Raw genomic sequence first — 26940 nt, 5'->3', positions numbered from 1 at the left:
TTTGCAAATGTCTAATTTGCCAGTAAACGTACGGTGCGAAAGGAGTTCAAACATATCTACATACAATATGTGGGTAGTGAAATGTGATCGTTACTAGGTGCACCTTAAAAATGTGAAAATTTTGACCACTGGCTAGGGCTGCCAACCGAGATGAGCATGGTCCTCCATGCTCATTTGAGCATGGAGACAATGAGGTTTCGTTTTTAATTTGACTTATTAATCCCGGATTTATATTACAACAGATACTGTCACCTAAACAGACTACCATAAGGTTAAATCAAAAGGACTAAACACAAATGCATGGCAAAATGACACTGGGCAAAAATGTATTTTGCAATTTATTTTGCAAAAGCTTCAGTAAAAAAATATCTCCAAAGTAAGTTATTGCTCAATTCAGTAATTGTATGAGCAATGTGTATACCATGAGTCACTATTAACACAGGAATATTAGCACCATAAATATAAATGGTGTGAGTATTGTCGTGCATTGTGGGGTTCCATCACCACCTAGTGGTTGCAGCAAACATTAACCACATGCCACTTTATAGAGAGGTGGCTGGATGGTTCAGGGTGGTGGGTTCATTGTGGCCATGTTGGAGAACTGAAATCAAATATGTCAATCATGAGAATGACTCATCATAACAGAATAATTGCGTAGGCTCGAAAAATCATGAGCTTCAAACAACGCACAGAAATGTGTAAGCGGATGGGATGAAAGATTATATTGAAACTGGGAAAAAAACTGAGCAACTGTTTTTCCAACAAGTTTGGAAAGTGGTTTTAAAATTAAGGAAAGCTATTCATGGGGAAAAACAACTTTCTTGTCAATCACAAGAGGTGGCCTATATCTTACCAACCAGTGAACACATGGCTAGAACTATAAATAGGAGGTTCAATACTCGGTTCTGTGCCAACACCTCAAAAGTGCTTTGATTGAATTCTTTAAGAGTATAAACTCGTTTCTCAAATGTAGAAGGTTTGCTATTAAACCTAGCCAAGACTCCCATTCCCAAAGCCTCGTCTCCGAGAGATGTCTTAAGACAATGACCGTACAAACTCATTCACCTGTGGTTAAGTGTCAACACACTTAGGACTCGACTTACTGGAAAGCTAAGCCTCAACACAACTTATCCTGAAACCAGATCTCCATGAGCCAAATTAATTCTGAAATACATTCCCACGTGCTGAAGGCATCTATAAATACATCTAGTCTTCAATAAATGATACTGATCCCAATACACTTCAAGGAACCATTTGAATGAGTGTTACAACACTCGCATGGGCTGACAAATAAAACAATGCAAATGCCTATCGAAGTGTTTCACTTCTATCCTGGAGTTCTGTTGTTACTTTGCACGGTTCTATCGATGTGACCCCACGCAGTGAATGGTTGGGAATCTGGGTTAATGTGGAACGTGACAATTAACCTTTGATTTACAGGATCTCACCTGTATCTGCAGGGGGTGAACCATCATCTTCATGAGCAGCTCAGAATCTGGAAGAAGGGAATCCAGATCCATATCTTGGGAGCGCACAGCCTAGTGAAACATACACATGGGCACACAGATGCAGGCAAATGCACATTCACATACGCAGTCAAGCATATGTGGACAAACAAGCACGCATGCACAAAAGCAGTCGCACACACGTATGCAAAAGCATGCACACTCCCAATTAATGTACTAGCACACTTACACACACAATCTTAGCCACACATGTGTGTCACATGACCTCACAAATACACAAAACCACACACGAACATAGGCAAACATGTGTAGGCACACATATGCACGGTTGTGCACAAACAAGCACGCATGTGGATGAGCGCACAAACATGGGCACAAAGCATTCACCCAAAACACTGAGACCACCCCATCAGTACATTATGATTGGCATCTTTTGACAAAGGCTGCACCGTCTGACTACAGATGAGAGGTGCCAGCTACAGTTGTAGGCGTTGTGCATATCTGTATATATGTACGTACCTGGCTCAGGAACATGGCATAGTAGCGGTGGAGGGGCAGGTGAAACGTGAGTTGGTTTGGTGCCGGCTGCAAAAAAAAGATTGGCAAATCCGTGACTCGACAATTCCCGGGCGTGTTCTCTCTTTGGCTGACATTCTGACAACACTCTTGTCAATCAGTCACCATCCCTTCTAATGACGAGTTCTCAATTAACGTATGAACATCATTCAAGTTTTAAGTTCATTTCGTTTAACCAGGTGAGAACTTGAGAGACCAGGATGAGTCTCATTTGCAAGAGTGACCTGGGGCAGCGAAATGACAAAACCAAAGCAAGTAAAATAAAGTACAGCGATGAGTGAAATAGACACCAGCACAAAGACAAAAACACAACTTAGTTTTTATAATTGTCCTAACAGTTATCAAAATCCACATCAAACAAAGAGCTAGTCTAAAAAAAATTATAGAAAACCCCCTGATAATTATCTAAGAATCAAATGTTAATTCAAATTATAATAATATTTCAAACTAACCCAACGTGTGTCAGTACCTCGTCAACAAAGTTTATGGCATCAAACCAGTCCTGCAAATGCTCCAGGCAGAAGCGAATGACCGTCCGTGTGTATTCCGCCGATTCCTGCGCGCACACATGGTACAGAAGCAATTTTATTCTATGTACTCGATGCCAACACTGATAGCTTTTGATAAAAATATTATGTTATAGTCATTTGTTTTTGATAAACCGCCCCTTTAGGCCAGGGCGTCTCAGGGTGCTTTACACGTGAGAAGCAACCTGCATTGCATCTCATCTCTAGCATAAGATAGGTCACCCCCAGCGGCAGTTGTCCCTGTGCGGCGAGCGAGCATCATTCTGCCGGATGGGGGCAAGATTGCGATGTGTAATCGCAAATGAATAATTTGCGGGTACGTTTTCAAATCCGAAGAAAAACAGGGGATCTTTAACGTCCACTGTGAAGCAGATGGTGTGTAGAATCTTTATGGTTAATACACCCACAGTAATAACCAGCGCAGCCAGCCAGTTGCGAAAAGCGAACCTCTGCAACAAGCAGCCAATGCGCTACCGTCAGGCAATATCTCCATGTGCGCGCCTGTGTGCGCCCCCACAAGACAGACACACATGTACGCGTACGGAGATGTTTGTACACGTGTGCAAAGACAAAAAAAAAGACAAAAAAAAACAAACACAACCCCCCCCACCCCTGTATAGCCTTAACAGACAGTTGGGACAAGTGCTGTTAGCGAGCACCGATGAAGGCCGGCACGGCACACGAGGGGGTGGGTGACCAGCACCACGCTCGACCGTCTTCGTCTCCCCAGTGGCGATGTTTACACACTGCACCAGGTGCAATTTTTTTAGGCTGAATCGACCTAGGGGAGGCACAGGACCAGTTCAGATATTCGTCACTGGCATTGGCCGTGAGCGGGAATCGAACTCGGGTTGCCAGGTTCGTAGCACAGCGCACTAACCGCTACACTCACGCTCTCCACATACATTTGTATACACGTGTGGGCGTGTACGCATGTGTGTGCGCGTGCGTACCGGCGTCTTGCAGTGTGCAAGGAGGCCCCACATGGGCTGAGCACACGCCTCCAGCTCGGCGGCGAAGGCGGCGTAGTACGTCTGCGACTCAAACTCAACATGCTCGTTCAGCTCGCGCCGGTTCAGGTTCATGCCTGCCACGGAAGCAGATGGGTGGCAGTAAGGAGTGAGGAGTCGCTGTAGATCCGCACAACCAGCGCGTGGGCGTCAACAGTCATTGTGGCGTAAAAGAGCGGCTATCATCGTCAACAGGGTGCCAATTCCTCACAGACGACCCACCAGCAGTGACTTGATCATAGATGATGATGACGATCATCATAGATGATGATGACGATCATCATCTGTCTCTATAGAAGAAACCCGCTCGTATGACTTGCAATGCAACGAGACAGAGATCACCTGTATAGCCATAACAGACTTTTGGGGCAATTGCTGTTAGCGAGCACCTATGAAGGCCAGCACGGCATAAGAGGGAGTGGGGGTGGCATATTACCAAGGCCAGCTGCCTTTGTCTCCCGAGTGGGAATGTTTACACATTGCACCAGCAAAGCCAAGTCGAGCTAGGGGAGGCCCAGGACCAGTTTGGATAATTATCACTGGTGTTGGCAGTGAGCGGGAGTTGAACTTGGGTCACCAAGTTCGTAGCGCAGTGCGCTAACCGCTACACTACCACTCCCAATCTTTCTACCCAGCTCCACATGACACTCACCCTGGAAGAAGGACAGGAACATCATCCACATCTGCAGCAGTGCGTGATCGTGCAGGAACTGGCGGGCGACGCTCCCATGCGACAGGATGTTGATGAAGTCACTGACGAGAGGCCAATACGTGTTGTTCTTCAGCAGAGCCTCCCCGCAGTTCACCACCAGGTTGAAATTATCCTCGTCTGCCGAGACAAGCAGAGAGGAAGGCAGCAAGGGGACAAGGCCCCACCAAGGGTATTGTCAACTAACGCTCACTTCCTTGATACCTCATCTGCCCAATAACTCACTCACCCACCCACTAACTCACTCACCTGTTCTCTAGCCCAATCCTGGTAGTGTGTAAATTAATTCAATCACTCACCCACGCACACACGAATTCACCCACTCTCTCACTTACTTATTCAGTCACGTATTTGCTCAACAAATAGCTAATGTGCTCGATGGTATTACCTTCTGGCTTACCCAGTCACTTATGTATTCACTCACTCACTCATCCCCTTACTTACTGACATTCAAATTCGTTCAATTATTCACCCAGCTGCTCACTCACCCACTCACTTTCCCACACCGCCACTGCCAACCAACCTTTGAACCTACCCACTCACTAGCTGAACCACGCAACTGCTTGCTATTCCACAAGCTAACCTAACAAACAGATCATTATTTTTCTAACTCAAGAACTAAACTCACCCGCCCACTCATTCAACCTCCCGCTCAATCAACACGCCTGCACTCGACCACAAGCTAAAAAACACTCAACTTCTCCGCACAAAACTCATCACCCGCCACAGCCTTCAGCCCGTGCCCACCCACCATCCAGCTTGCTCACCCTGCAGCGGGCTCTTCACCAGGCAGGTCATCATCATGTCGAGCAGGACGGTGACCATGACCTTGAGCAGGTGGCTCTCGTGCAGCACAGTGCGCACCAGCTCCTCGCTGCTGAACAGCTGCACGCTGATGTGCACGATGCGGTTGGAGAGCGTGTCTGACTCATGGGAGCGCATCAGCATCTTCATGATGAATGCATAGTGCTGCACAAACGTCTTGGTGAAGGCCACCTGCCCCCAAGAGGGCAGAACAGGGAACAAGGATGGAGGGGTCAGAGTTGGAGGGTCACGGTTAGGGTTACCGTGAAAAAAATAGTGTTTCCCCCATGTCGAAATAAGCGTTGGGCGGTGGCTTACATCACCTGCAGGTGGAAACTCGACATTCCTATGGTAATGATGATGCGATTTTTTTTTTATGTAGCGTCCTGTATAACAGGGCCTCTCAGACCTCTTTAAATCGCATCTCATCTGAACACATTCGAAAGGGCACTCCCATTAACAGGTGTCATCTGTGGGTACGAGGTGACTCAGCACCTGACCGACAAATAGGCATTTGTCTGGCAGTGGGGGACGTTGATTGCTATGTGTATTCCAAATAAGGTAATCTGGGGTTACATTTCTAATTTAGCAAATTTGCACCTGGGAATGTTGGCCACCAGGATGTTAGCCAGTTTGCATAAAGTTACAATTCCAGTTGGGGGTTCATCAAGCCCATAACCATAAAAAATAGTACTCATAAAGTGGGTACCATTTTGTGCGAATTCAATAATGGTCATCCGAGGGAAAGAATAAGTGCAACCATGGCAGTGTGGAATTTCAAATTCCGGCTCAAAATCACAAACAACTTTGAGCGTCGCCTCAAAGCTCGGTTGAGCAGAGGGACATTAAGACTCCGTCGTTGCAAAACACTTTAACACCGTAGTCTTCCAGCCTCCGCAAACCCACACCCAACCATCTCCACCACCTTCTAAAAACCACCACCAATTCCCACAAACAGGACAACCCTCACTTCCTTAACCGGCTAAGATTCGCCCGTTCGCTATTAGTGTAGAGAGGATCTTGGCATGCGGGTGAATGTCAAGTCAAATAAAAAATAATTTCCCCACTCAAATGAGCATGGGGCATTTCTGAGCCAGGTGGAAACTCCATAATAATTTAAACTCGTAACGCGCTGCACAGTGCTCACTCACTCACTCACGAACAGAGAGAATGACCCAGAGGGGCGAGGAATCGCAGAGAAACACGAAGGCACACAAAGAGCTGAGTGGAACATCATTATCCTATGACTGAGCCCAGGGACAATATGGGGCAACCACAGTTGATTGCCCACAAAGGGGAAATAATTGTATTGCCACCTGAGAAATCATATAGTGAGTGGAACTCCAACTGACATATAAAGTTATGAACTTCCGATTGCAAATGGCACCGACTAACCGACGTAACTTTGTTGGCGGTTGAATTTAAACTATTTAGAAAGCCAAACTGCAATCATTGTAACAGATAGTGGGAAAAGCCCAGCTGTTGCAACTATGGTGCTGTAGAGGACGAATGCTATCCCTTGGACAGAAAGAAGAACCAACCATCGGTGAAAAGGTTAGTCTGTCAACCATAACGGAAACTAAAATACGATGGACATATAAATTCGGCGTGATGGGGAAAACCTGGAAAAACTGTTGATGTTTGGTACAGAGTGGAACGAAAGAGAAACAGAGGTAGACGGAGACCAATATGAACAGATGCGATTGCAAATGTAACCGGGGGGACATTTACACGAAAGGTTAGCGCAAAGTCCTAAATCAGTGTGTGCAGTATTATCATCATCGAGGTGGAAAACTACTCGGCGATAGAGTCGAACGACAAACAGGGAGACGGAGTGGCGCGCGTCGAGATGTCACCTTGTACTCCTGGTCGGGCAGCATGTTCAGCAGCAGTGTCACCATCTTCTGCGGGAACTCGTACTTGACCGTCCAGAAGAGAAGTTCCTCCAAGAAGCACTTGTGAGTGAGTGTCCCTGATGAGCCTGCTCCCAATGGGGGAAAGATGGTGGAGTGGCAGGGGATTGGGGAGTGGGAGGAGGACAATGCATATATTATCATAGTGTTTTTTTTTGCATTTTGACTGCAAGTATTGTGGTTAATGCAGACATGAATTCTTGTAAAAAGGTTTCAGTTTTGTTGCCAGAAAAAAAGGGAAAAACCCCTGCTATTATATTTTGGTACTGGCAAAGGAGGTCTAATGATACTCATATTTTGTAAAACTATCGAGAATTACAAAATTATACCGTCATATATATTATTATTACGATGCTTTGCAAATGTTACCTGTGCGGTTGGCTAATTTTTGAAACTGCCCCAATGACATTCAGGCTTCAGCCACGCGTGGTCGCGTTAGTCAAATGAGTCGCTCATCCATCCAGGATCATTTAAATGAGTACCACTTTACAAAAAGATAGCAGTGGTTATCCTTTGGAATCAGTGCCTCTGCTGTAGGAATGTGGAATTTTCCCCACTGGATCATGGCCACAAACAAAGATAAGAACCACACGAAACTTGCCTGAGCAGGCCAACGGAGCGTAAACACCACTCCACACAAAAGCAATAACTAAACCGTAACAAGAAAGATAAAGCTAAATGTTCTGGTGCGTCTCATCTCCTTCAGTACTGACCGTGCAATTATCGAGTCACAGTGCTACCTCTATCACACCCCGTTGCCACTGGGGATATTTATAGGGAGATTTTCATGAAGAACTCTCCACCGAAATTGGTACCGATGCTTCTCCGTCATCGCTCATGGCAGGGAGCGTCACTCGCGCTGCATGAACGCACATATATATCCTCAACGTTGTTTTCGATTGTTTTGGGAAAATTTTTATATAAGGCGGATTAAAAAAAAAAACATTGCTTTGGTTGCATGCGTACAAATGGAAACATAGACATATCTTCAATTTAGCCTTACGGACTGCAAAGGCAAGTGCTGTTTGTGACCACTTATTAAAAACTGGCATGACGCTTGACGGGCAAGTGTGGTTAGCACCATGCCTGCACATTGCACCAGCTACTCATTTAAGGCCGAGTCGGTAAAGAGGACGCCCAGCAAAGGTTACGACACCACTTAGCTGTGGCCAGGAATGGAACCCAACTCGCTGGGTCTGTAGTGCAGCGTGCTAACCGCTGAGATGCTGCTCTCCACACACAAGCCCAAATATATTAAAATGTAAGGACTCCTCAGTTTTCTGTACAGACCACAGGGGGCAAATACGAATCACAAGAATTGGCATCACGTATTAGAGGGTCGTATGATCAACACCGCATCTGGCCACCTTTGTCGACAAGACACTATGGTTTCATTGCAAGCCCGAGTCAATTTAGCAGAGGCCCAGAATGGGATAAGATAGAGGTGCCACTAATGTGGGTAGCAATTGAATCTAGGTTGTCAGAATTGTATCGAAGTGTAAAAACTGCTTCCCGCACGCATTTGAAAATAGTCTAAGTGGATTGTGGTTTAAATTTGTAACAATGAACCCAGGACGGCGACATCACATCTCAGGTGAGTCAAGAAGCCTCCCTTATTTAATTGCTACTTGGGAGTCATTAACAGAAAGGCCAAATAACTCAAAAGGCTACAAGTTTTAATGGGGAGCAGGGTCAACGTGTTTTTTGGGAAAGGACAGTGGCCGAACACTAGCCCACAAACCAAATAGCCACTAGTCGTAACAATTCCACTTACCTCACCACTAACTGGCTAACCAGCCACTAGTACTAGACAATCTCCAGACCATAATCCGACTCATCTAGCCAACCAGCCACTAACCCTACAGGGCCCCTCTTTTTACCGGCCCCTACATCAAGGCATATAGAGGGTATTTCCACTGCAAATAACTTCCATTGGATATATAAAGTTAAACAACTAAAAGTGGTACCGTCGTAACAATATATACAGTCTCATGGACTATACGCAGTATATTAACACTAATAAAAAAAAAGATCTCAAAGGGCTGGAATATACACTGATGGCAGCAGGGTGGCACAGTAGTAATACTTGTGCTACAAAGCAAAAACTATTGGGTTCGATTCTTAACTCGGACGCCTGTGTGGTGTTTGTATGTTCCCCTCGTTTTGTATTAGATTCTTCCAGGTTCTTCAGTTTCGTCGCAAAGCTAAGAAAAAAACCATACAATGGAACTAGCATTGGCCAAACATCCCCGCGCTGATATATTACCTGCAACGTTACTCAATTGGGATTACACTTAGCAAAAATTACTTGGCAGGACCCTCGCGGCAAAGAGTTTTGATACTCAATCAGACATTCCTGGGTAAACAAATGTGATAATACACGTAATAATACAAATAATAACACACAAGCGAAAACCAATTTTAATACATGTTTTCTGTGCGGTCATTGGTTACCGAGCTGGGACCATAAACTCGCTGCACTTGACAAACCCAGATTTAAAATCTAGGATCTCAGCAATATTGGTTCAAATGTATCGGACATTGGCCATCGTGAGCCTCCCGATTCAACTAGCAAGGGTCTATCCACAACACCAAGTGGCGCACGTCCCTCATCTGGTCAAGCCCAAGTTCAATGTACCCACCCCGTGCAACCGTAGCCAGCAATACCTCGTGTTCCTTAACCCTGCCACTCAAACCCCAGCCCAGCCACAGCCTCCCATGACCACATGCCTCTCTATATTTAACCCTGCTGTGTTTACGGCATCAGGGATCCCTTATCAAGGCTGACATGTGAGCTAGCGGGGTGGGGGGCGGTACCTTGCGAGAGGGCACTGATGCTAATCATTAAAACAAAGTCATTCGTTTATCAAGAGTCTCCAGACTCGTTTTCACAAAGGTCAAGCAACGGGAAGTTTAGCCCATTCTGTTAAGGAGTACCGCTGCGTAAGGTTTTAAGGGGTTGTGTTGTACAGCTCTCCGATGCGGAAGCTTCTTTGCCCGAATATCGCAGCATGTGGAGCGAAATGTTGGGACATTGTGCCAAAAAACATTAAGGTACAACACGGAAACACAATGGAGAACTCCTTTAAGGAGTGTTTTTTGTGCGTAGTAAAAACGAGAGCACCTGGAGATAGCCTACTATGTATATGTAGTGTCATTGATGATAGCGACAGTACCGTGTGAGCGGTACTGTATGTGTGGAGCCTCTCCCTGGCACCTGAGTGAGCATACCAGTGAAGAGGCCGAGTAATCCCGAGGGGGCACGTGACTGGATGAGGTGGTAACGAGGACCAGGGAGGAGGGGGTGAGAGGAACATGTGATGATGTGGGTCCCTGAACCATCGTGAAGGATCTGGAAAAGGGGTCTGGCCACGCCGCAGAGGATAAAAGCCGAGTCCCGGGGGGGACCGGGGTTGTTCATCTCTGGGAAGAAACCTCCCTCATCGTGGTCTTCGATCTCCGGTCTTCGCGCACGTGGACCAGGCACCGTGTTGGCTGTCCTGGTCCGATTTAGTAGTTGTTCCATCCAGTGCGTAAATAGCCATCTCCCCCCCAAGTGTATATAGTTAGTATAGGAGCGGTGGTTCACCACCCTCTGTTGTTATTAAGAGTTACTGTGATGATAGTAGAATAAAATGTGTTGCCTCCAAGTTCAAGTGTGCGCCTCAATTGAACCCATTACATATACGAGGGGATGAGATTCAAAAGTGCCCACAGACAGGATGATAACCTATTTGCTGTGCTGTCAACTGCTGGACATCTCGTAGCCCAGTGGGTTTGGGAGTTTCATAAACCTGTGACATCTCACTTCAAATCAGGCAAAGCGATGTCGTCATTGCATATAGTTGTGTGGAAGATGCCTATCCTGTCAATCCACATGAAGCTTTAGGGTCTTTTCAGTTATGAGCATTCATGATCTTTTTCAACATTTGATAAAATCTTACAATAACCACAACTATAAAAGCATCACAGAACCTACTACGCTGCTTTGGACGATTCATGATGGCTTAACTACAGTTTAATGTGCACTCACAAATAGCCATATGATGTCAGCAAAACAAGTTCAACTTCTGTCCATGTACATTCGTGGCAGATGTTATCCGAATCTGGCCTGAGCCTACCATAGGTCAACAAAGCTTAAACTAGCTTTACAAAAAGGGTAAAAACCTACTACTATATTTTGCCACTGGTAAAAGATATCTCATAGTGTAAATGCTTACCCCGAGCTCTCAATACTTTGATATTGCACTGTGTTTAAGTTGTACGCCTTCTGGTGTCATCTGGTCCAACACCAATGGGGACTAGGCTCTAAAGAAAGCCGTCTCGGGTGTGGACCAATCAACTTCAAGGACAGTGCATATTATTATCATTATCAGAGTTGCTTCTTTTTGTTTGCTTTTTTGACTACTTGTGTTGTGGTTATTGCAAACATGATGCCTTGAATAAAGGTGTCAGTTTTGTACCAGTTTAAAAGGGTAAAAACCTACGACTATAGCTTTACAAAGTCAACATCAGCATTGTATCAGAAAATGTTGGTAATGCTGTTACAAATAATTGCATTAACAGAACTTAGGGATATCTATGGGACCCTTTTTTATCAGAATTTAGGAAATCACTCTTTAACATCACAATACTTGTAGGTATCGGCAATCCTGACAACACGTGTATCAAAATCAATAACTGCTTTTTAGAAATACTTTACAGCTCTTTGTAAATCCCTGATGAATGAAGGTCTCCCTCCCTATGTCATGTCAGTTATATGGGTTGTTTGAACGTGCGCTGGTCAGTGTATATTGGTGACGTTAGCCATGGCCGGAATGAAATTTGGACCACAGGGTTCATAGTGTAAATGTGTGCAGATTCGTAGACGTCTATTGCAGCCTACGAACGAACGTAGGAGCGTTTGAGTACGTACATGCATGCTACAGTGTGCGTGCGTGAATTCATGCATGCACGTGTGCGAACGTGTGAACGCGTGGTAGTGCGTTCGCGAGTACGCGAGTTACAGTGCTGATTGCGTGCGTGTTCTCTGTGGCTCGGGCAGGCGGGTTTATTAATAGCGCAGTTCCATCGGTCAAGACGCACGCGCTCCCCACGCGACCACTCCGGCTGACGGGAGAGGAGTTTCCAAACATTCTCCCCCCCCCCAACCTCACCAACTCCCCTAAACCCATCCCCAACATCCACCTATCCGTCCACCCCCAACATCCCCACGCGCACCGTCGACCCAAAAATAACCACCACGACCTCCCAGCCACTCTGTCCTCCCTAGCCTAAGCAATGACCACTCACTCGCCAGTTGACCTGTGTCGCTGGACAGTCCATCACTGATGTGTGGTGGTGGGTGGCACAGAGCGCTGAGAGTGATGCATTATCAGTAATTAAAGTTCTTAAGTGTTCACGTGCTCAAATGAGGGATGGGCGGTGTTTATATCCATTGGGAGTGTCCGAGTCAGTGGTGGAAATTCCATAATTCTGTGGCGGGGACCAGCCTATTCACGTGATCACCGCTAGTGACTTGCAACAAATTGATGCTAATTTTGTCAACCTCGGAGGGGTGACTGGGATGAAGGTTCCTATCGGTTTGCTTTCTTCCCATCCAAAACATTGATTAAAGGGTGCCAGTGTTTATAACTAAAGCATATCATTGCTTAGTCCTGTTGATATATAAATACAATATATGAGCGCATTGGTGGTACAATATTGCGCAGCATAAAAATAAATTCCCGATAATAATTTATTTTCCCGCAATTCGCAACCCCGCTCATAAAATCTTGCAGGGTGGTGCGTCAAAATCAGTTCTCGTGATGTCGAAGCAATTGGCAGACAAATGTCAGTTAAATGTTTTTTTTTTACTGTTTTATGAGGACCGGTGTGTTATGCTGCACCATTTTACCGCCAATACGTGCATATGCTCATTTAAAGATGGCAATTGTATATATAATGTAGAAATGGGCTCATGCTCTCAGTACAATGCCAAATCATGGCCTTAATTTAGTTACATCTCAAATAACCGATTTGTTTGAGAATATTTGTATGGGACGTCTGCTGCCAATATGGAGCTAGTGGCCACAGGTGGACTGCTGCATCGCAAAACCACGAGAGAAGGCAACGTCTTGGCCGATGGTGATAACGATTTGCAAAGACTGTCAAAAGATAGTCACCAGGTGTTCATCACAAGATTCAGTTCACACACACACGTCCGTGTCAATGTTGTGTGCTCAGTTCTTGACACCCACCGCCGAGGATGGCGATCTTGAACCTCTTCCGTCGCCCAAGACTGTGCGGCTCCTCCTCCTGGTCGTACTGTGGCACACATACGTGCAGCGCGAAACACAGGTTACTAAACTAAACTTTTATTTTTATTTTACCAGGTGAGGCCCGCTGAGCTGTACAGCTCTTTTTCAGAAGCGACCTGGTTATCACAAATGATAGCTCAATTAAGTGGCTTATTACGTGGAAATGTACAGCAGCCAAATACTCTTAAACACATGTTGATTCAAAATGTGGAAGGGAAAAACTGGAGGATCGCGAGAAAAAAACCACGTGACCACGGGCAGAACATGCAAACTCCCAAATATACAGGTGTCAGGGTCTGAATCGAACCCACAACCTCCTCTACACCAGGCAAATTAGTTAACATCTCGACACCGTTTCAATTCTAAGAAACTTGCTTGCTGCAATTCACGGCTACCTGGCCGATGTTTTTTTTCCCAAGACAAGGCGAAAGAGTCAAATTGAAAGTCACGGGGTCACAAAACGCCTTGGCAATGTGTCCTATTGTTTGGTGATGCGACACATGGGTATGTCTTTACCAAAAATTGGATGACCACTGCGCCACCCTATCCCCCTGTATTAGATACTCGACATACTTGACACCTAGAGCTATCCCTCGGAGAAATAATTTATAACAACGATGTGTGCAGGTGCTCTGAGTAGTTGTTGGTATTGCAGATGTACAGTTACCTTCTCCAAATCAACTTCCGATCCTTCATCTGCGATCGTCGAAATGCGGTCTCCAAGCACTGTGAACACGACAAGGTCGCTCCGTCAGCAGGTCGTCTCAACGCAACGTGCATTAATAAAACCGGCCGATCGCGTGATTACTTAAAACATAATTGTACGTTGTTTTATCAACTTCAAAGCCGAGGAAAGGTAAATCTGCAGTATATTTAGATTTACGCACTTTCACCTTAATTTGTAAGGCAATGCTTTAAGTAATTGTTCTAAAGTGGCGGATAATATAATTGATGGTCAGCATGGTCACCAATAACGGCACAACAATCCCTATAAAATTTTGTTTGGATTTTATTTCTAAAAAGTTGAAATTCGTGTTCTAATGACCATTCTGGCCGCATTTATTTCCATTGGCAGCTCTGACCCAGAGTCCAGGAGTAAAGATTCCACATCCCAATGGCAGGACCCAGTTCCCCCGTAGCACAACAACCGTTGATCTCCCACAAAGTGGTACTTATGATGATACATTTGGAATATAGCAACACCTTTAGTTAATCCAGAAAAGTCCTAGTCCATAGGTTCTTAGTCACGAGTCTTACATTGAGAGGTTTGGCCAATTCCTTGCAGGTTCATACAACTCTGTTGTGCTGCATTACAGTTCTTTGCAGTCTGTATCATGAAGGATTTGTATCTTATAATCACATCTCACATCAACCATTACAATGCCCTGCTGTGTTCTATCCAAGGGGATCCCTAGTGGCAGCTGTCCCCTGTGCGGCACAAAGTGCCTGCAAATGGTTATTCGTCTGCCAGTAGGGGGCGATGTTGGAAAGTGTTTTTTTTCCCAAACAAGTAATTTGGGAGAAACTGATGAAATCTTTTAAATTTGAACTGTGATGACAAGACACGTGGCCTACTCCTTTTTCAAATTACGTCACGGGATCTTTAACAGCCGCTCCAAAGCAGAAAGTGCATATTTATCATTAATACACTCGCAGTATTAACCGGGGCGGCTGTTGGACTCGAATCAAAGACGAACGCGCGACCGCTCGGCCATGTCACCGCCCATGCTTCCATATCTGTGCTTCCCCCCCCCCCGCTTCACCAACCTGCACTGGCCAGCATGGTGAAGCATGGCCAAACAACCCCCACTGTACACCGAGAACCCATATCCATGAGTAGATTGACTAAGAGTTTTGCATTTAACATTGCATCTACACATGGTAATGATGGTGTGTGCACTCACTGGCGTAGGGTGGACCGAGCTCACTTCGGAAGAGGTCATCGACAATGGGAGTGGTGCTCGCGAGGGCCTCCTGGTACTTGCGGTACCCACGTTCGGCTACGCTCGGCTCCGATTCCCCGCTCGCCTCTGGGCCTGATCAGACAACACACACCAGTCAACAGCCCCCATTCACGGCTAAGTGACGAGGACATCACCAGATCTACTGCACTTGTGCCAGGCTAGGTACACCTAAGACTTCACGTGAAGTGTCGTCGGCTCACTGGTAGGAGCCACGAGGCAGACGTAGGTGTTATAAGTTTTAGATGTCAAAGATAGAAGATCACAGTACCAACCCACTTGAGTGAACGAAGTCCATCACTCCTCTGTGGTTACTCGAGGTAAACGAGTCCCTACTCAAGGAATATAGAATTTCCACCAATGGCTTCATACCACCAATAAAAATGAGTATCACCCCAAACCAATTAAAATAAGACGATCCGGAAAGTCCTACCCCAAACGTTATACCGGGTGTCAATAGTTATACAAATCTGGTCTCAAGCACACACAAACACACACACACCTACAGTTTCATAACAAGCACCTCCAGCATCGACTTTCAATAGTGTCCTGTAATCCGGAGAATATGGAATCGTTGTTCATCGGAAAATACAATTTTTCATTTAGCGGCAACCTTATGTCGAGTTTGTGATAAATGTGCCCGAGTAGTCCTTGCCAACGGAGCTGGGTGCTGCGGGGGTAGGGAGCGACATATCTATTTGCTCGGCCAACTTTGAAAGCACATCAAGTGCTGTCAGCCGTGTTTGCGTTGCGTGGGGAGGGCAAGCGACACTCATGGATACTGGGCCCACGAGCCACCCTGCAACACCGTCACCACCTCTCTCCTATCGCCCACCATTCCCGGCATTCTGAAACACGACACCCCGACTTCGTGGCAAGGCTCATCAGGGGTTCTCTCTCGGGTAACTGGTGGACCTAATCATCGCTGGCTCAGCAACAGAATTGGTGTATATACAAACTACATCAGTTTGGCGGGAAAACGGGCCAAACTTATACATTGCTTTTGGTCTATTTAACCTAAATATAATTTGAACATATAATGTGTAGGAATCATGAATACATTCTTAAGCGTACAATAACATTCAAGTATAGTGACCGTAAGAAGCGAGAGACCGAGAGGCAGGCCTACAAAGCAGGTGGTTTGACGTGGTGAACCAGCATTTTAAGGAATGTGGAGTGAATGTAGAAATTGTCCAGGAAAGGAATAAGTGGAGAAAGAGAACAAGGAAGGAAGACTTCCATCCCCCACCCCATGACTAGGAATAAAGTCAGGAAGAATGAGTAGATTTGGTCAAATGGCACATAGATGTATCCGGGCCAGGTGGCACAACCGCACTCACAAGCGGTGAGTTCACGGTAGCTCTGTGTGCTGGTGAGCACCCGGGTGAGCACGGCACGCATGGCACCGCCCATCTTGGTGAGCTCCTCCAGCAGTCCGATGAGCTGCTCCGCCTGCTGCACAGCGCGCTGGGGGTCATGGTCACCCGCTGGCACCTCCCCTGCTCCCAAACGCACGAGACAAAAATCCCCCATATAGTACTTTACAGACTGCAAGGGCAAGTGCTGTCAGTGAGCACCTACTCAGGCCGGCATGGTACACAACAAGGTGGCGCTGCCAGCACAACATCCAGCCGACTTCATCTCTCAAGTGCTGTTGTTTACAGACCGTCCCAGGTGCTTGCTTAACACCGAGTTAACCAAGGGAAGGCAAAGGACCGGTTCTGATAACATATGCCGCTGATGTTAGCCATGGCAGGGAACTCAGGTCGCTGAGTTCGTAGCGCAGTGAACTCACCACTACCTATCGCACACCCGCACACCTATCTAGGCCAGAAAGGCACACCAAATGGCCAACACTTGATATGGCAGAAGTTGTCTACCGGCTGCAGATGTTTATACATCAATTGAGGCCAATCTGTGTCTTGAGGAGGACAGGTACAAGTTCAGATGCCACATTCCACTGACGCTGTTAAACAGTCGGAAATCAAATGCACGTCACTGCAATGGTGACCGAACCTATTGCACCAACACGTGTGCATGCTCAGTTTGCAGACCAGATTCACAGTATTACGGCCAGAGACAGGCCTCCAGTCGGAGTCAGCTTTAGTGAAGATTTAGTGCTAGTTTCATTGCTCAGGATTGCATTCATTGAGGTGTTTGGGAAAGGGTTACAAGTCATCGTTTGCACACTGCGAGGTTACAGCATCAACACGTCATCAACATGCATCTTGACTCATGCGATGTCAACTACCTTCTGACCTGCGCCCGGCTCGGCACGACCCAGCACGTCGTGGATGCACAGGGGAAAAGAAACATTAGAGGCAGGTTTTGGGGTCCCAGTTAGGGCTCAGGTTTGGAGTCAAGGATTAAGATTAGTCGGGGATCCATAATAAAGGCTTTTTGAGTTCCATCGCGTAAATATAAATGTGTGCGTCGGGTGGTGGTGGGTTTAACGATACATTTATATTTACGCGATCTGACGAATTTTGTTTTTATATTATGGATATTGCTCGCTAAAGCCTACTACGTGTTAAACAGAGTCGGGGACCTCAGTGGTTTTAGGTGGTGCCAGCGTTGGGACGCTAGCGCTCACCGGGCGGGGGTGGCGCGAACTTCTCCCGCAGGTGCTGCACGAGCCGCAGGACAACGCGCGGCAGAACGAGCTCGGGCAGCGTGAGAAGGTCGAGGGGCGCGCGCGGAACGCTGCGCAGAGACGCACGCCCGTGCCGCTGGCAGAACCTGCGACGGAAAGAGCGACGCAGACACGATGCACACAATAAGCCTCACCAGACCCAGAACCCGACGATTATCGCAAGCTCCTAACCCAGGCCCCATTGCCACCCTGTGGTTTATACATCCAGACCCCAATGCCAATGCAATACAGACATGACGCACGGCACAATCTAGTACATTTGGTACTCGCGTTATTCTCACAGTGCAAGGCAATCACGAATGTGCGGTGTTTCACAGAAACAGTCTGCAGCTGTTCAACAGTAGGGAAGTCGATATTGCTATATGTAATCCCAATTGAAAAATTCTCAGTTACTCTTTCAAATTAGGTACATTTTAACCAGGACGCCAGCAAACAATGGCCTGCTTTTTTATAATGTCACGGGACCTTTACCATCCACCTTGAACCAGACGGCGCGTATATTACGGTATCTTCGGTAATGATGGCGGTGTGTGGAATTCAACCAAGGAAACGCTTTAACAAGTGGCAAATAGACTACCGCTGGGCCAAATCACTGCCCCATGCATAGAGCCCTGAGCTGCTTTAAGCCTCGACCCCAATGCATATCAATTTAGTTAATGTAGCCTGTCCCATTGAGTATTAGTGACCCCCAACCCAGGCCCAAGCAGCGAATACAAGCCATGATGCACACAATCAACCACCACAGCTCCATGCACATTGGGGCGCTGTGATACTTTCCACCCCATTGCTGCAAGCCCTGAAATCCATTGCACATTGTGGCAGTTGTATCCTGACCACGTTGAATACTATAGGACCTGTAACGATGATTATGGCAAGCTCCTAACTCAGGTCACATTTCCAAATGTGGTTACAATATGTAGACCCCATTCCCTAATAAAGCATTCACAATCGAGACACCACTACCTGTTATAGGCTGTTACAGATTGGCTATGTATGGTGCGAAAGAAATTCAGCGTAATATATGAAATTATTAATGGCTTAAAATATATTCTTAGGCTTGCAATACATGCATCCGTAAGATAGCCCTTCTTGTCAAGTCACTGTGGGAAGAAGGCCTCCCCACGCCACACAAGTCGTGCAGGTTATTTGACCATAATTGAACGCGATGGTCATCACGAGCTGATGGAGGGAAGCATAGACAAGAGAGCATAGAAGCACTGTGCAACAACAATGTTGCTGCACTGCCCTCTCCTGCTCATCACATAGCCACCACATAGACCTGCAGCTTTTAAGCGATCTAAGCACCATCACCGCTCAATCCCGATTTACTTCTGACATCTGATGAGATTGATGCTGATTTGGTAACAGGAATAATTAATGTAGTCCGATCCAATTTACTATTATAGGTTTAAAAGCCAAATTCCATGATTATAAGCTCATAACCCAGACATCATTGCCAACTTTGGTCTATATATATGGACTGCACAGACAAATGGAGACTCCATATCCACACACAACTAGCCAATGCCAGTTATATATTTGGGATGTAATGATTCATTGGTTATCATTGATTTTTACTTAAGAACCAACTGTTTTCAATTCATATACAGAATCAGAATATGTATTTATACTGCAGGAATCTGATGAGCTATCAAGTCATTTTTCACATATGTCCAGTAATTTCACAGATGTCCAGTAATTTCACAGATGTATATAGAGTGGACGATGAGGTCAAATACCCTCTAGAGGCCCTACCACCAACACTGGGGTGAGCAGGAAATTACAGGATTGCGCCTTTACCTTTTAATACTTTCCGTATATATACCTGGCATATTTTACAGATTTATAACACTACACTTTCCACATGCATCACCACGACAGGGAAAACCGAATGAACAATTCATCATGACAATCCATCGTAGTGCGGAAGTGGCGACTCGTTAAAACGATACATTTGCAAGTCTAACGAATCAACTCATCCCACCTCCCAACACCCCACTCTCTGGGATCTGACTGTCACAATTCAGGTCCAGAATTCTTATTTTTCTCGCATTTACTGTCCGATTTGTATAGTTCTTGTTAGCACCGTTAATTTTGCTCCATTAGCCTAAAGTGTTGCATTGGTGTATCAGGTGCATAATTTAATAATAAACCAATTTTCATATGTACAGTATATTAATTGAAAACCCCATGCAGCATCACATACCCAAATACATATATTTTTTTTTATGTTAAAACACCCTATTCCAGAATTCCAACCTAAGCAGAATTAACAATAGTGGGTGGATTATGGACCCCAAGACGTCCTTCTCTTTTGTATGGTGGGGAGTTGATCAACATTCACATGGCTCCCACATCCTTCAATATCATCTACCTCATGGCTTACTGGAGGCGAAAGACCGGAAGCTACAATGAGCAATTGTGATCCAAACTTAGACATACATTTCTATTAAAAGAACCTATATCTCTTGATCTCATTGCCCCTTCAAGGATTTCAATCTAAACTGCACAGCAACCTTCAGATTCTGAGAACCAAACTACATAACTAGTCAACCCATCTCTTCCCTTGCCTGTGCAGGAGCATTTATATCCCTATCTACAATAATAATAATACGAACAATAATTAACAGTGCTTTGTTAAGCCACAGCTGGATAAAAGCCACCCATGCCGTGTTGGTCGTGGGGATTGTTTGACTATACTTAACTTTGTCAGTGTGGGGTTGGTGAAGTGTTTGCCCAGGACTGGTTCGGACATCACTCACCACTGATGTTAGACCTCTTTATCTGGATCACTACAAAGCTGTAGTAGTCACACTGTGTGCAAAAAAACACGTCTCACAACTGGAAGGCTGAATGTTCAAATCCTAGTCGGAGGGTTGACACGGCCAATCATCCATCCTGGATTAATATACAATGAGCACCACTTTGTTGGGGATCAACATTGGTGATTGGAGACATTGGAGACAATAACCCCCAGTAAATGACTGTCTGCAGTGGCGCACGACTGTGATCCAGTGCACATTTTTGTGAAACTCCAAACTCCGATGGGCTTCGGGGTGGCCAAGAGGTGATAGGTGATCAAATGTAGCATTTAATCCATATGTAAGCAAACAAAGTATATAAGTGTTCTCCACGTACTCCAGTTTCCTCTCACATGCAAAACATTGAATAGGACTGGCCAAACATCCCAATGCAAGAAACCTTCAAAATCTCTCGAGACTCAGTAAGGACTTTCCGGATAAACAATGGGCAACACTATTATTAACATTGCAAAGTGTAATTTTCCATTGCTGTTCCTGGATTGCTGAAGGAACTTATGCAGAAACCCAACATTAATTTGAGTACAGGGATAATTTGACTTGAGTTGTAATCCAGCTGCAGATTGTGCTCAGGCGTGTGATGTATCTGTATGCAGAGCAAAGTGACCCAGCTAACACAGCCTCACCAGTAAGAGTCGCCCAATGATAGGATTTTGGCTCCACGATGCTAGCGCATAATAGCGATGTCATTGCCTAGCTGCAGCGTGTTCGCGAATTGTTGTTACAGAGGTACACGGTTCAATTCCAGCGGCCGCTCCCATTAATACTGTCGGTGTGTACATGCCGTCTGCTTCACAGTGAATGTTAAAGATCCAGTTTAGTCATTCACACGAGTAGGTCATTGTGTACTGGCAGCATGGTCCAAATTTACTCATTTTTTATCGAGTAAAACCTCGGCTAGCCATGGGGAAGCATTGGTCCAGCTAGATGAAAAATCCAGCTAGTTGCTAACCAAAGGAAAGCCTACGTAAAAAATCTCTGTGTACATCAAAATGTGTCAAATGTATCAGTGTGTACATTTACTATGTACAGTACTATATTCCGTGTTGTGTATTGTATTACATTCTTGTATGTCAGTAGGTTAGGTCCATGGATCACCCACATCTCTCGACCCTCCCCCACCACTAAAGTTAATTGCATTCCACACTTTGTACAAAGCTGTACAATAGTTATCGCTGATAGTCAGTTGGGACATTGGTCACCCCACTGGCCACCTGCCATCCCCTAAATCCCCCCGTCGACCTCCCGCCCATCCCACATCACCCTGCTCTACATACTAAATCCCCCACCGCTCAAATTAAGTCTTGTATATGCTACAGGGCAGCAGAGACTGTGCATATTATTGTATTAGTGGACCTGGTCGGGTTAAATGCAAGGTCCAGCTCGCAAGGGTTCATCTAAACGGGGTTTGACTGCACACAGAGTAATTATCGCCCCCTGCTGCAAAAACTTGGCAGGACCATCCTGAAAAAGAGTCATGAGACTCGGACGATACAAACGTAATAATAAGCCGCTCACACAATCCAACCGTTCTAAATGCAGGTTGGAGACACAGGCAGGGCAGCCTATATGCATTGGGTTGGTACTGTACTGGTGTTCCCCAATTCAATTTGGAATTCTCACCAGGTGTTTGCCTCCCTCAGGCACTTGAGATGCCCTGTCCCCAAGTGCACGTTAAATGGAGCTGATGCCTGGTCTGTGCCAGCAGGCACGGCAACGAGTGTGGAACAATATTACCAGCACCCACAGGCCAGAGGGGCCCAGGTTCTGGGCTACAAACGAGGACATTAGAACAAGAGGTTCCATTTAATTCCTGGCACCAAGCCCCACTATAGAATGGATGAGAAAAGGCAAATGAAGGAGAGAATAACAGCAGAAAAGATGGCAAGATGGAATCAATGAGTTTCGTGACCACTGCTGGACAGGGGAAACTAACAAAATAAAATAATGGAAGACGAGAGGGTTTGACTTTTTCCCAGCAGTGGGAAGTTACAGATTGACGTCAACCAAGTTCCATGCCATCCACGCTAAGCCACCAACGGCGAGCGCAATCACCCGTTCCACACTTGACCCCTTCAGACCGGCGTTCTGCCTCTCTCACCCGCTCTCCCTCATCACGCTGCTGTCCCCACAGTCACACGCGCCGCCGGCCTGGCTGCGGAACATGTTGAAGTCGTGGCCCGTGTGCTCGCCCGCGTTGAAGCACTCGGCGCACAGCGACATGCAGGGCGATATGCCGCACGTGCGGCAGCGGAACGCCACGAAGTTCGCCGTCCACACGAGGCCGCATAGGGCCGCATCGTCGTAGCCTCGCACCGTCCGCCCAAACTCCTCGAACGCCTCGCCGCCGGCGAGCAGCGCCCGCAGCCACTCGACGGACTCGCGGTCCGAGATGTCACCCGAAGGCGGGAGGACTGTGTCCAGCAGCTCGCCCAGACGGCGCCGGCCTACTCCGCTGATGCCAACGCCGCCGCTGCTGGTGCTGCTGCTGGTGGTGGGGCTGGTGGCGGTAGAGTCGTTTTCATCATCTCCGGCTGTGCCGCCCCCACGGTGGCATTCCGCCTTGAGGAAGGCGGCAGCGGCACGTTTGTCCCGCCGGTGCAGCAGCTGGGAGTCGGACATGGTGATGCCGGCAGTGTCGTGGCCAGCACTGGTGGGGAGTGACTTGGTTGGTGGGGTCGATGGGTAGCTTGGTTGGTTGGCCCTTGCTTGCTCGTCTTCCACTTGATCTCTCCCGCGTCAACCTGGCTGAGATGCAGGGATGGAAGATCTTGTGAGTGCTGCTGTTAAGGCGATTGTGCGTGGTTATCAATGGTGTGTCTCGGTCATTGACTCACAAGATTACGTGAGAATGTCCAGTGTGTAACTAAGAAAGGAGCATGTGTGTCAACCTATTCAGTCTATCTGTATCAAGTGTGATTTGATGTCAATAGTATGTGAGACTGTATAGTTTGTGTGCTTGAAACTGTTAAAAGTATGTGCCACGAACGCGGTGCATCTGTTGTGCGATTGTGCATGTGGGTGTCAATTTTGTATGTGTGTGTGACTGCCCTGTATGTATATATCTCCCAATGGTGTGTGTCTCATTGGCAAGTATGTCTGTGACTGGCTGTCAAGACAAGTATGTATGGTTTGTTTGTAATGTGTGAATGTATAAAGGTGTGCGTATGTGATCTTCAGTCTGTGAGTGTGTGATTGTAAAGTGTGTATCTCACTGTCTGGCATGTGTGTGGCTGTCAAGAGGGTGAGGGCATGTGACTGATGTCAAGTGTGTGTCAAGTGCACGTGTGTCAACCTGCCCGAATATCTCGAAAATAGAATATGTTAATCTACCTATGTACGTGTTCGACTGACAGTGTGCATGTGTGTGTCTACATGTCAGGACCAGCTGTCTGTGTGTATATCAATATCTACCAACTATGTTTTTGTACATGTCCATTAATCACACTGGTCTGTGTCAGTGCTTATTACAACAGTGATGTCTATCTGTATATCAGTGTCTCTGCCTGTCATTAGGACTACCTGTCAGCGTACATTACACATGTATATCCGTGTATACATTACCATGACAATACGTCAGTATGTAGTCAAGCGTGTACGTCTATCCTCTATGTATTACATACGTAAACATGTATGTCAGAATTAGCAGTCTTTAATACCGTAGGAACTTCATCTATGCCATTGAGGGTATGCTTCAGTGCCTGGTACCGTAGAGTAGTATGTATAGATACCTACATAGCACTTTCTATTAAAGTATGGACTGCATTTGAAACTGTCTATCAGTGTTGATGTTTACCTGTGCATGACTGCGTATGGCAGTACCGGTCACTGTGTGTGTGTCAGTGCCCGGCATAGTGTGTATATACCTGTATGTGTCTGTACACCTGTCACTTTGTGTAAATCTACCTGTGTATGAGTGTGTGTCAGTGCCTGGTACACAGTACGTCTACCTGGATACCCAGTGTGTGTGTCAGTACCCGGCAAAGTATGTGTACCTGTACGTGTCTGTACACCTGTCACTTTGTGTACATCTACCTGTGTATGCGTGTATGTCAGTGCCCGGCACAGTGTGTATATTTACCTGGACGTGTCTGTACACCTGTCACTTTGTGTAAATCTACCTGTGTATGCGTGTATGTCAGTACCCGGCACAGTGTGTATATACCTGGACGTGTGTCCACCTATCCGTGTCTACCTGTAAATCAACATCTCTCTATCCTCCCCCACTACACCAACGCGTTCCCGATGTCAACTTCCTCCTCCTCCTCGCTCCCTTTCCCCGACTCCAGGTCAAGCAAGTCCCCTCTCTCTCTCTCCTTCCCGTACTCTACTCGGAATCTCCTCGCCTGCTTCCCCCCCCCACACACCACCCCGTGTTACTCCTCCTGGTCTGTCTCTTCTATCCCTTCCCAGTCAGTCCCGGCTCCTGGCCATTTCGCTTCTACCAGCCCCTCTCGTGTTGTTTTCCACCACCACGACCACGACTACCACCACCACCAACAACGCCCGTACCCCCCCCCCCCTCCTTTAAACCTCTCTCTCTGCCTCTCTGCTCCGCACAAGCCACAATATTCCAAGAAAGAAAGAAAGAAGAAAATAATGATGATGATAGTAAAATTACCAACACGCTCGCCGCGCACTGTACCCCGACCGATTCCGATTGAACGTTCACGCCGATTCGCCCGCCTATTTTTAGTCAACGACTCCTTCAGGAAGATTCGATTCCCGGCAGAGATTCATTATATTTATGTATTTTACAACAATAACAAAAAACGCGCGTGTTTTCGGGTTGGGTTATCGAAATTCGATTGTAGAGTTTAAAAAAAGGACGGAGATTGTTTTCTTACCGGATCGTATCGCTGGTCGCGTAAAGTAACTGACGGGTGGGAGGGGCGGTTGGGGAGTCACAGATCCACTTCTCGCGAGACTTCCGCCGTTGCGCCGGTTTCTCTTCGCAACGTGCCGTCACGATATCGCGAGACCTTGAGAGGACCACTAATTTCGTTGCTTTTGTCCGATCTGTGTGTCAGAAGTTTGTGTTTTTGTTGTTGTACACGTGGTCCAAGACGAGTGCTCTGGTCTAAACGAAGTACCTGCATAGCGTGCAATACGGGTAATAGAAACGTGCATTTAACCCATAATTGTTAACATGTACTATGCACCTGTTTTGTTGTACATGTGTAAACCTTAGCAATCGTTTAAGAACATTTATTTCATCCGTATTTTTTTGGACGATTGAGTCCCAATGAAATACCGAAGGATATTTCCCTGCGTATTTATGCAACGTAGAAGTGTATTATTAATCGAGAGTGTGCATACTTGTCAACCCATGCGGTTTACCTCTATTCTTGTCCGGGGAAATTTAGTTTTCATGTCCATACGGCCAACAACCGTTTCAATACTGCCAAATATTTGTTTGTCTATTTGTGTTTCTCCCTTGTGATATGACTGTGTAGGATGGACGTTGAGATTTATAAGGGCGCGGGGTGACCAAAAAGGTCTGAATTGGTCTGTAATAAGGTAGGGCACTAATCAGGGGTTGACAGGTATGAGTTTGATAGGCGAGATAGGTAGCATTCATTTCTGGCCATGCTTTCCTGATTTTTAGGAGCATGGCTTAGCAACCGACCTTTTAATAAACAGTTACAATGCAACGTGTCAGCAACATTTTATCATCTTAATTTTAAGACATTCGTATATTTTGAATCGTACAATTTTTTTATTATTGAAGGGTGTGTCCGTGACTCAATAGATATATTTATAATATGTAATTCTCACCAGGCGTCACGGTGTAAAGTGCACATCCATGCACGTGAACTCCAAAGCGTTAAAATTAATTAGACCCCCTGGGGAAAATCCCAATAAACAGAGGGCACGGAAACCCACAAAAAATGTGAAAGGGGGAACCAGAAATTTTTGAGCATAAACATTTAAAAATATACTGCTTGCCACCGGCTAAATGTTAAAGTATGTTGAACTTCTTTCGCACCGTACGTAGCCAACCGCGGGCGCGATAACTTCCCAACAATCCCTTACAGGGGGCGTTTGGAAAATCTCTCCACGTCGAAACTTGTGAATTATTCAACCAAATTGGGCCCAGAAAAAGCAGTCGCAAAGACTTGAAGTGTGAAGACCGATCAAATGAACATTTGTCGTCGCTTCGGCGCAGAGTCCACACTGTGGATTTGAGGATGCGTACAATG

General features: G+C 46.2%; 1 protein-coding gene across 7 annotated transcripts in view; it reads right to left on the bottom strand.

The window, feature by feature from the left end:
- The window catches only part of UBR3 (ubiquitin protein ligase E3 component n-recognin 3), a 150294-nt gene extending 124655 nt beyond the window's left edge, over nt 1-25639 (bottom strand). For 3 of the 7 annotated variants that reach the window (XM_078870987.1, XM_078870991.1, XM_078870992.1), the window contains exons 1-14: nt 24903-25405; nt 22839-23485; nt 17859-18004; nt 16606-16764; nt 15209-15340; nt 13972-14030; nt 13245-13311; nt 6949-7073; nt 5056-5284; nt 4232-4408; nt 3523-3656; nt 2512-2598; nt 1986-2051; nt 1449-1538 (exon numbers count right to left, since the gene is read on the bottom strand). In XM_078870987.1, coding sequence (XP_078727113.1) covers nt 1449-1538; nt 1986-2051; nt 2512-2598; nt 3523-3656; nt 4232-4408; nt 5056-5284; nt 6949-7073; nt 13245-13311; nt 13972-14030; nt 15209-15340; nt 16606-16764; nt 17859-18004; nt 22839-23359 — 1992 coding nt within the window. In that variant the 5' untranslated portion in view covers nt 23360-23485; nt 24903-25405. Of the gene's footprint in view, nt 1-1448; nt 1539-1985; nt 2052-2511; nt 2599-3522; nt 3657-4231; nt 4409-5055; nt 5285-6948; nt 7074-13244; nt 13312-13971; nt 14031-15208; nt 15341-16605; nt 16765-17858; nt 18005-22838; nt 23486-24902; nt 25406-25584 lie in introns of those variants that run through there. The other 4 variants (XM_078870990.1, XM_078870993.1, XM_078870988.1 and 1 more) reach the window with 4 other exon arrangements.
- Between the last annotated feature and the right edge of the window lie 1301 nt (nt 25640-26940).

This window comes from Lampetra fluviatilis, chromosome 31 (genome assembly GCF_964198595.1).
Source record: "Lampetra fluviatilis chromosome 31, kcLamFluv1.1, whole genome shotgun sequence".
Taxonomy (NCBI): domain Eukaryota; kingdom Metazoa; phylum Chordata; class Hyperoartia; order Petromyzontiformes; family Petromyzontidae; genus Lampetra; species Lampetra fluviatilis.
Note: the sequence above shows the minus strand (reverse complement) of the source record. Positions and strands in the feature narration are given on the sequence as shown.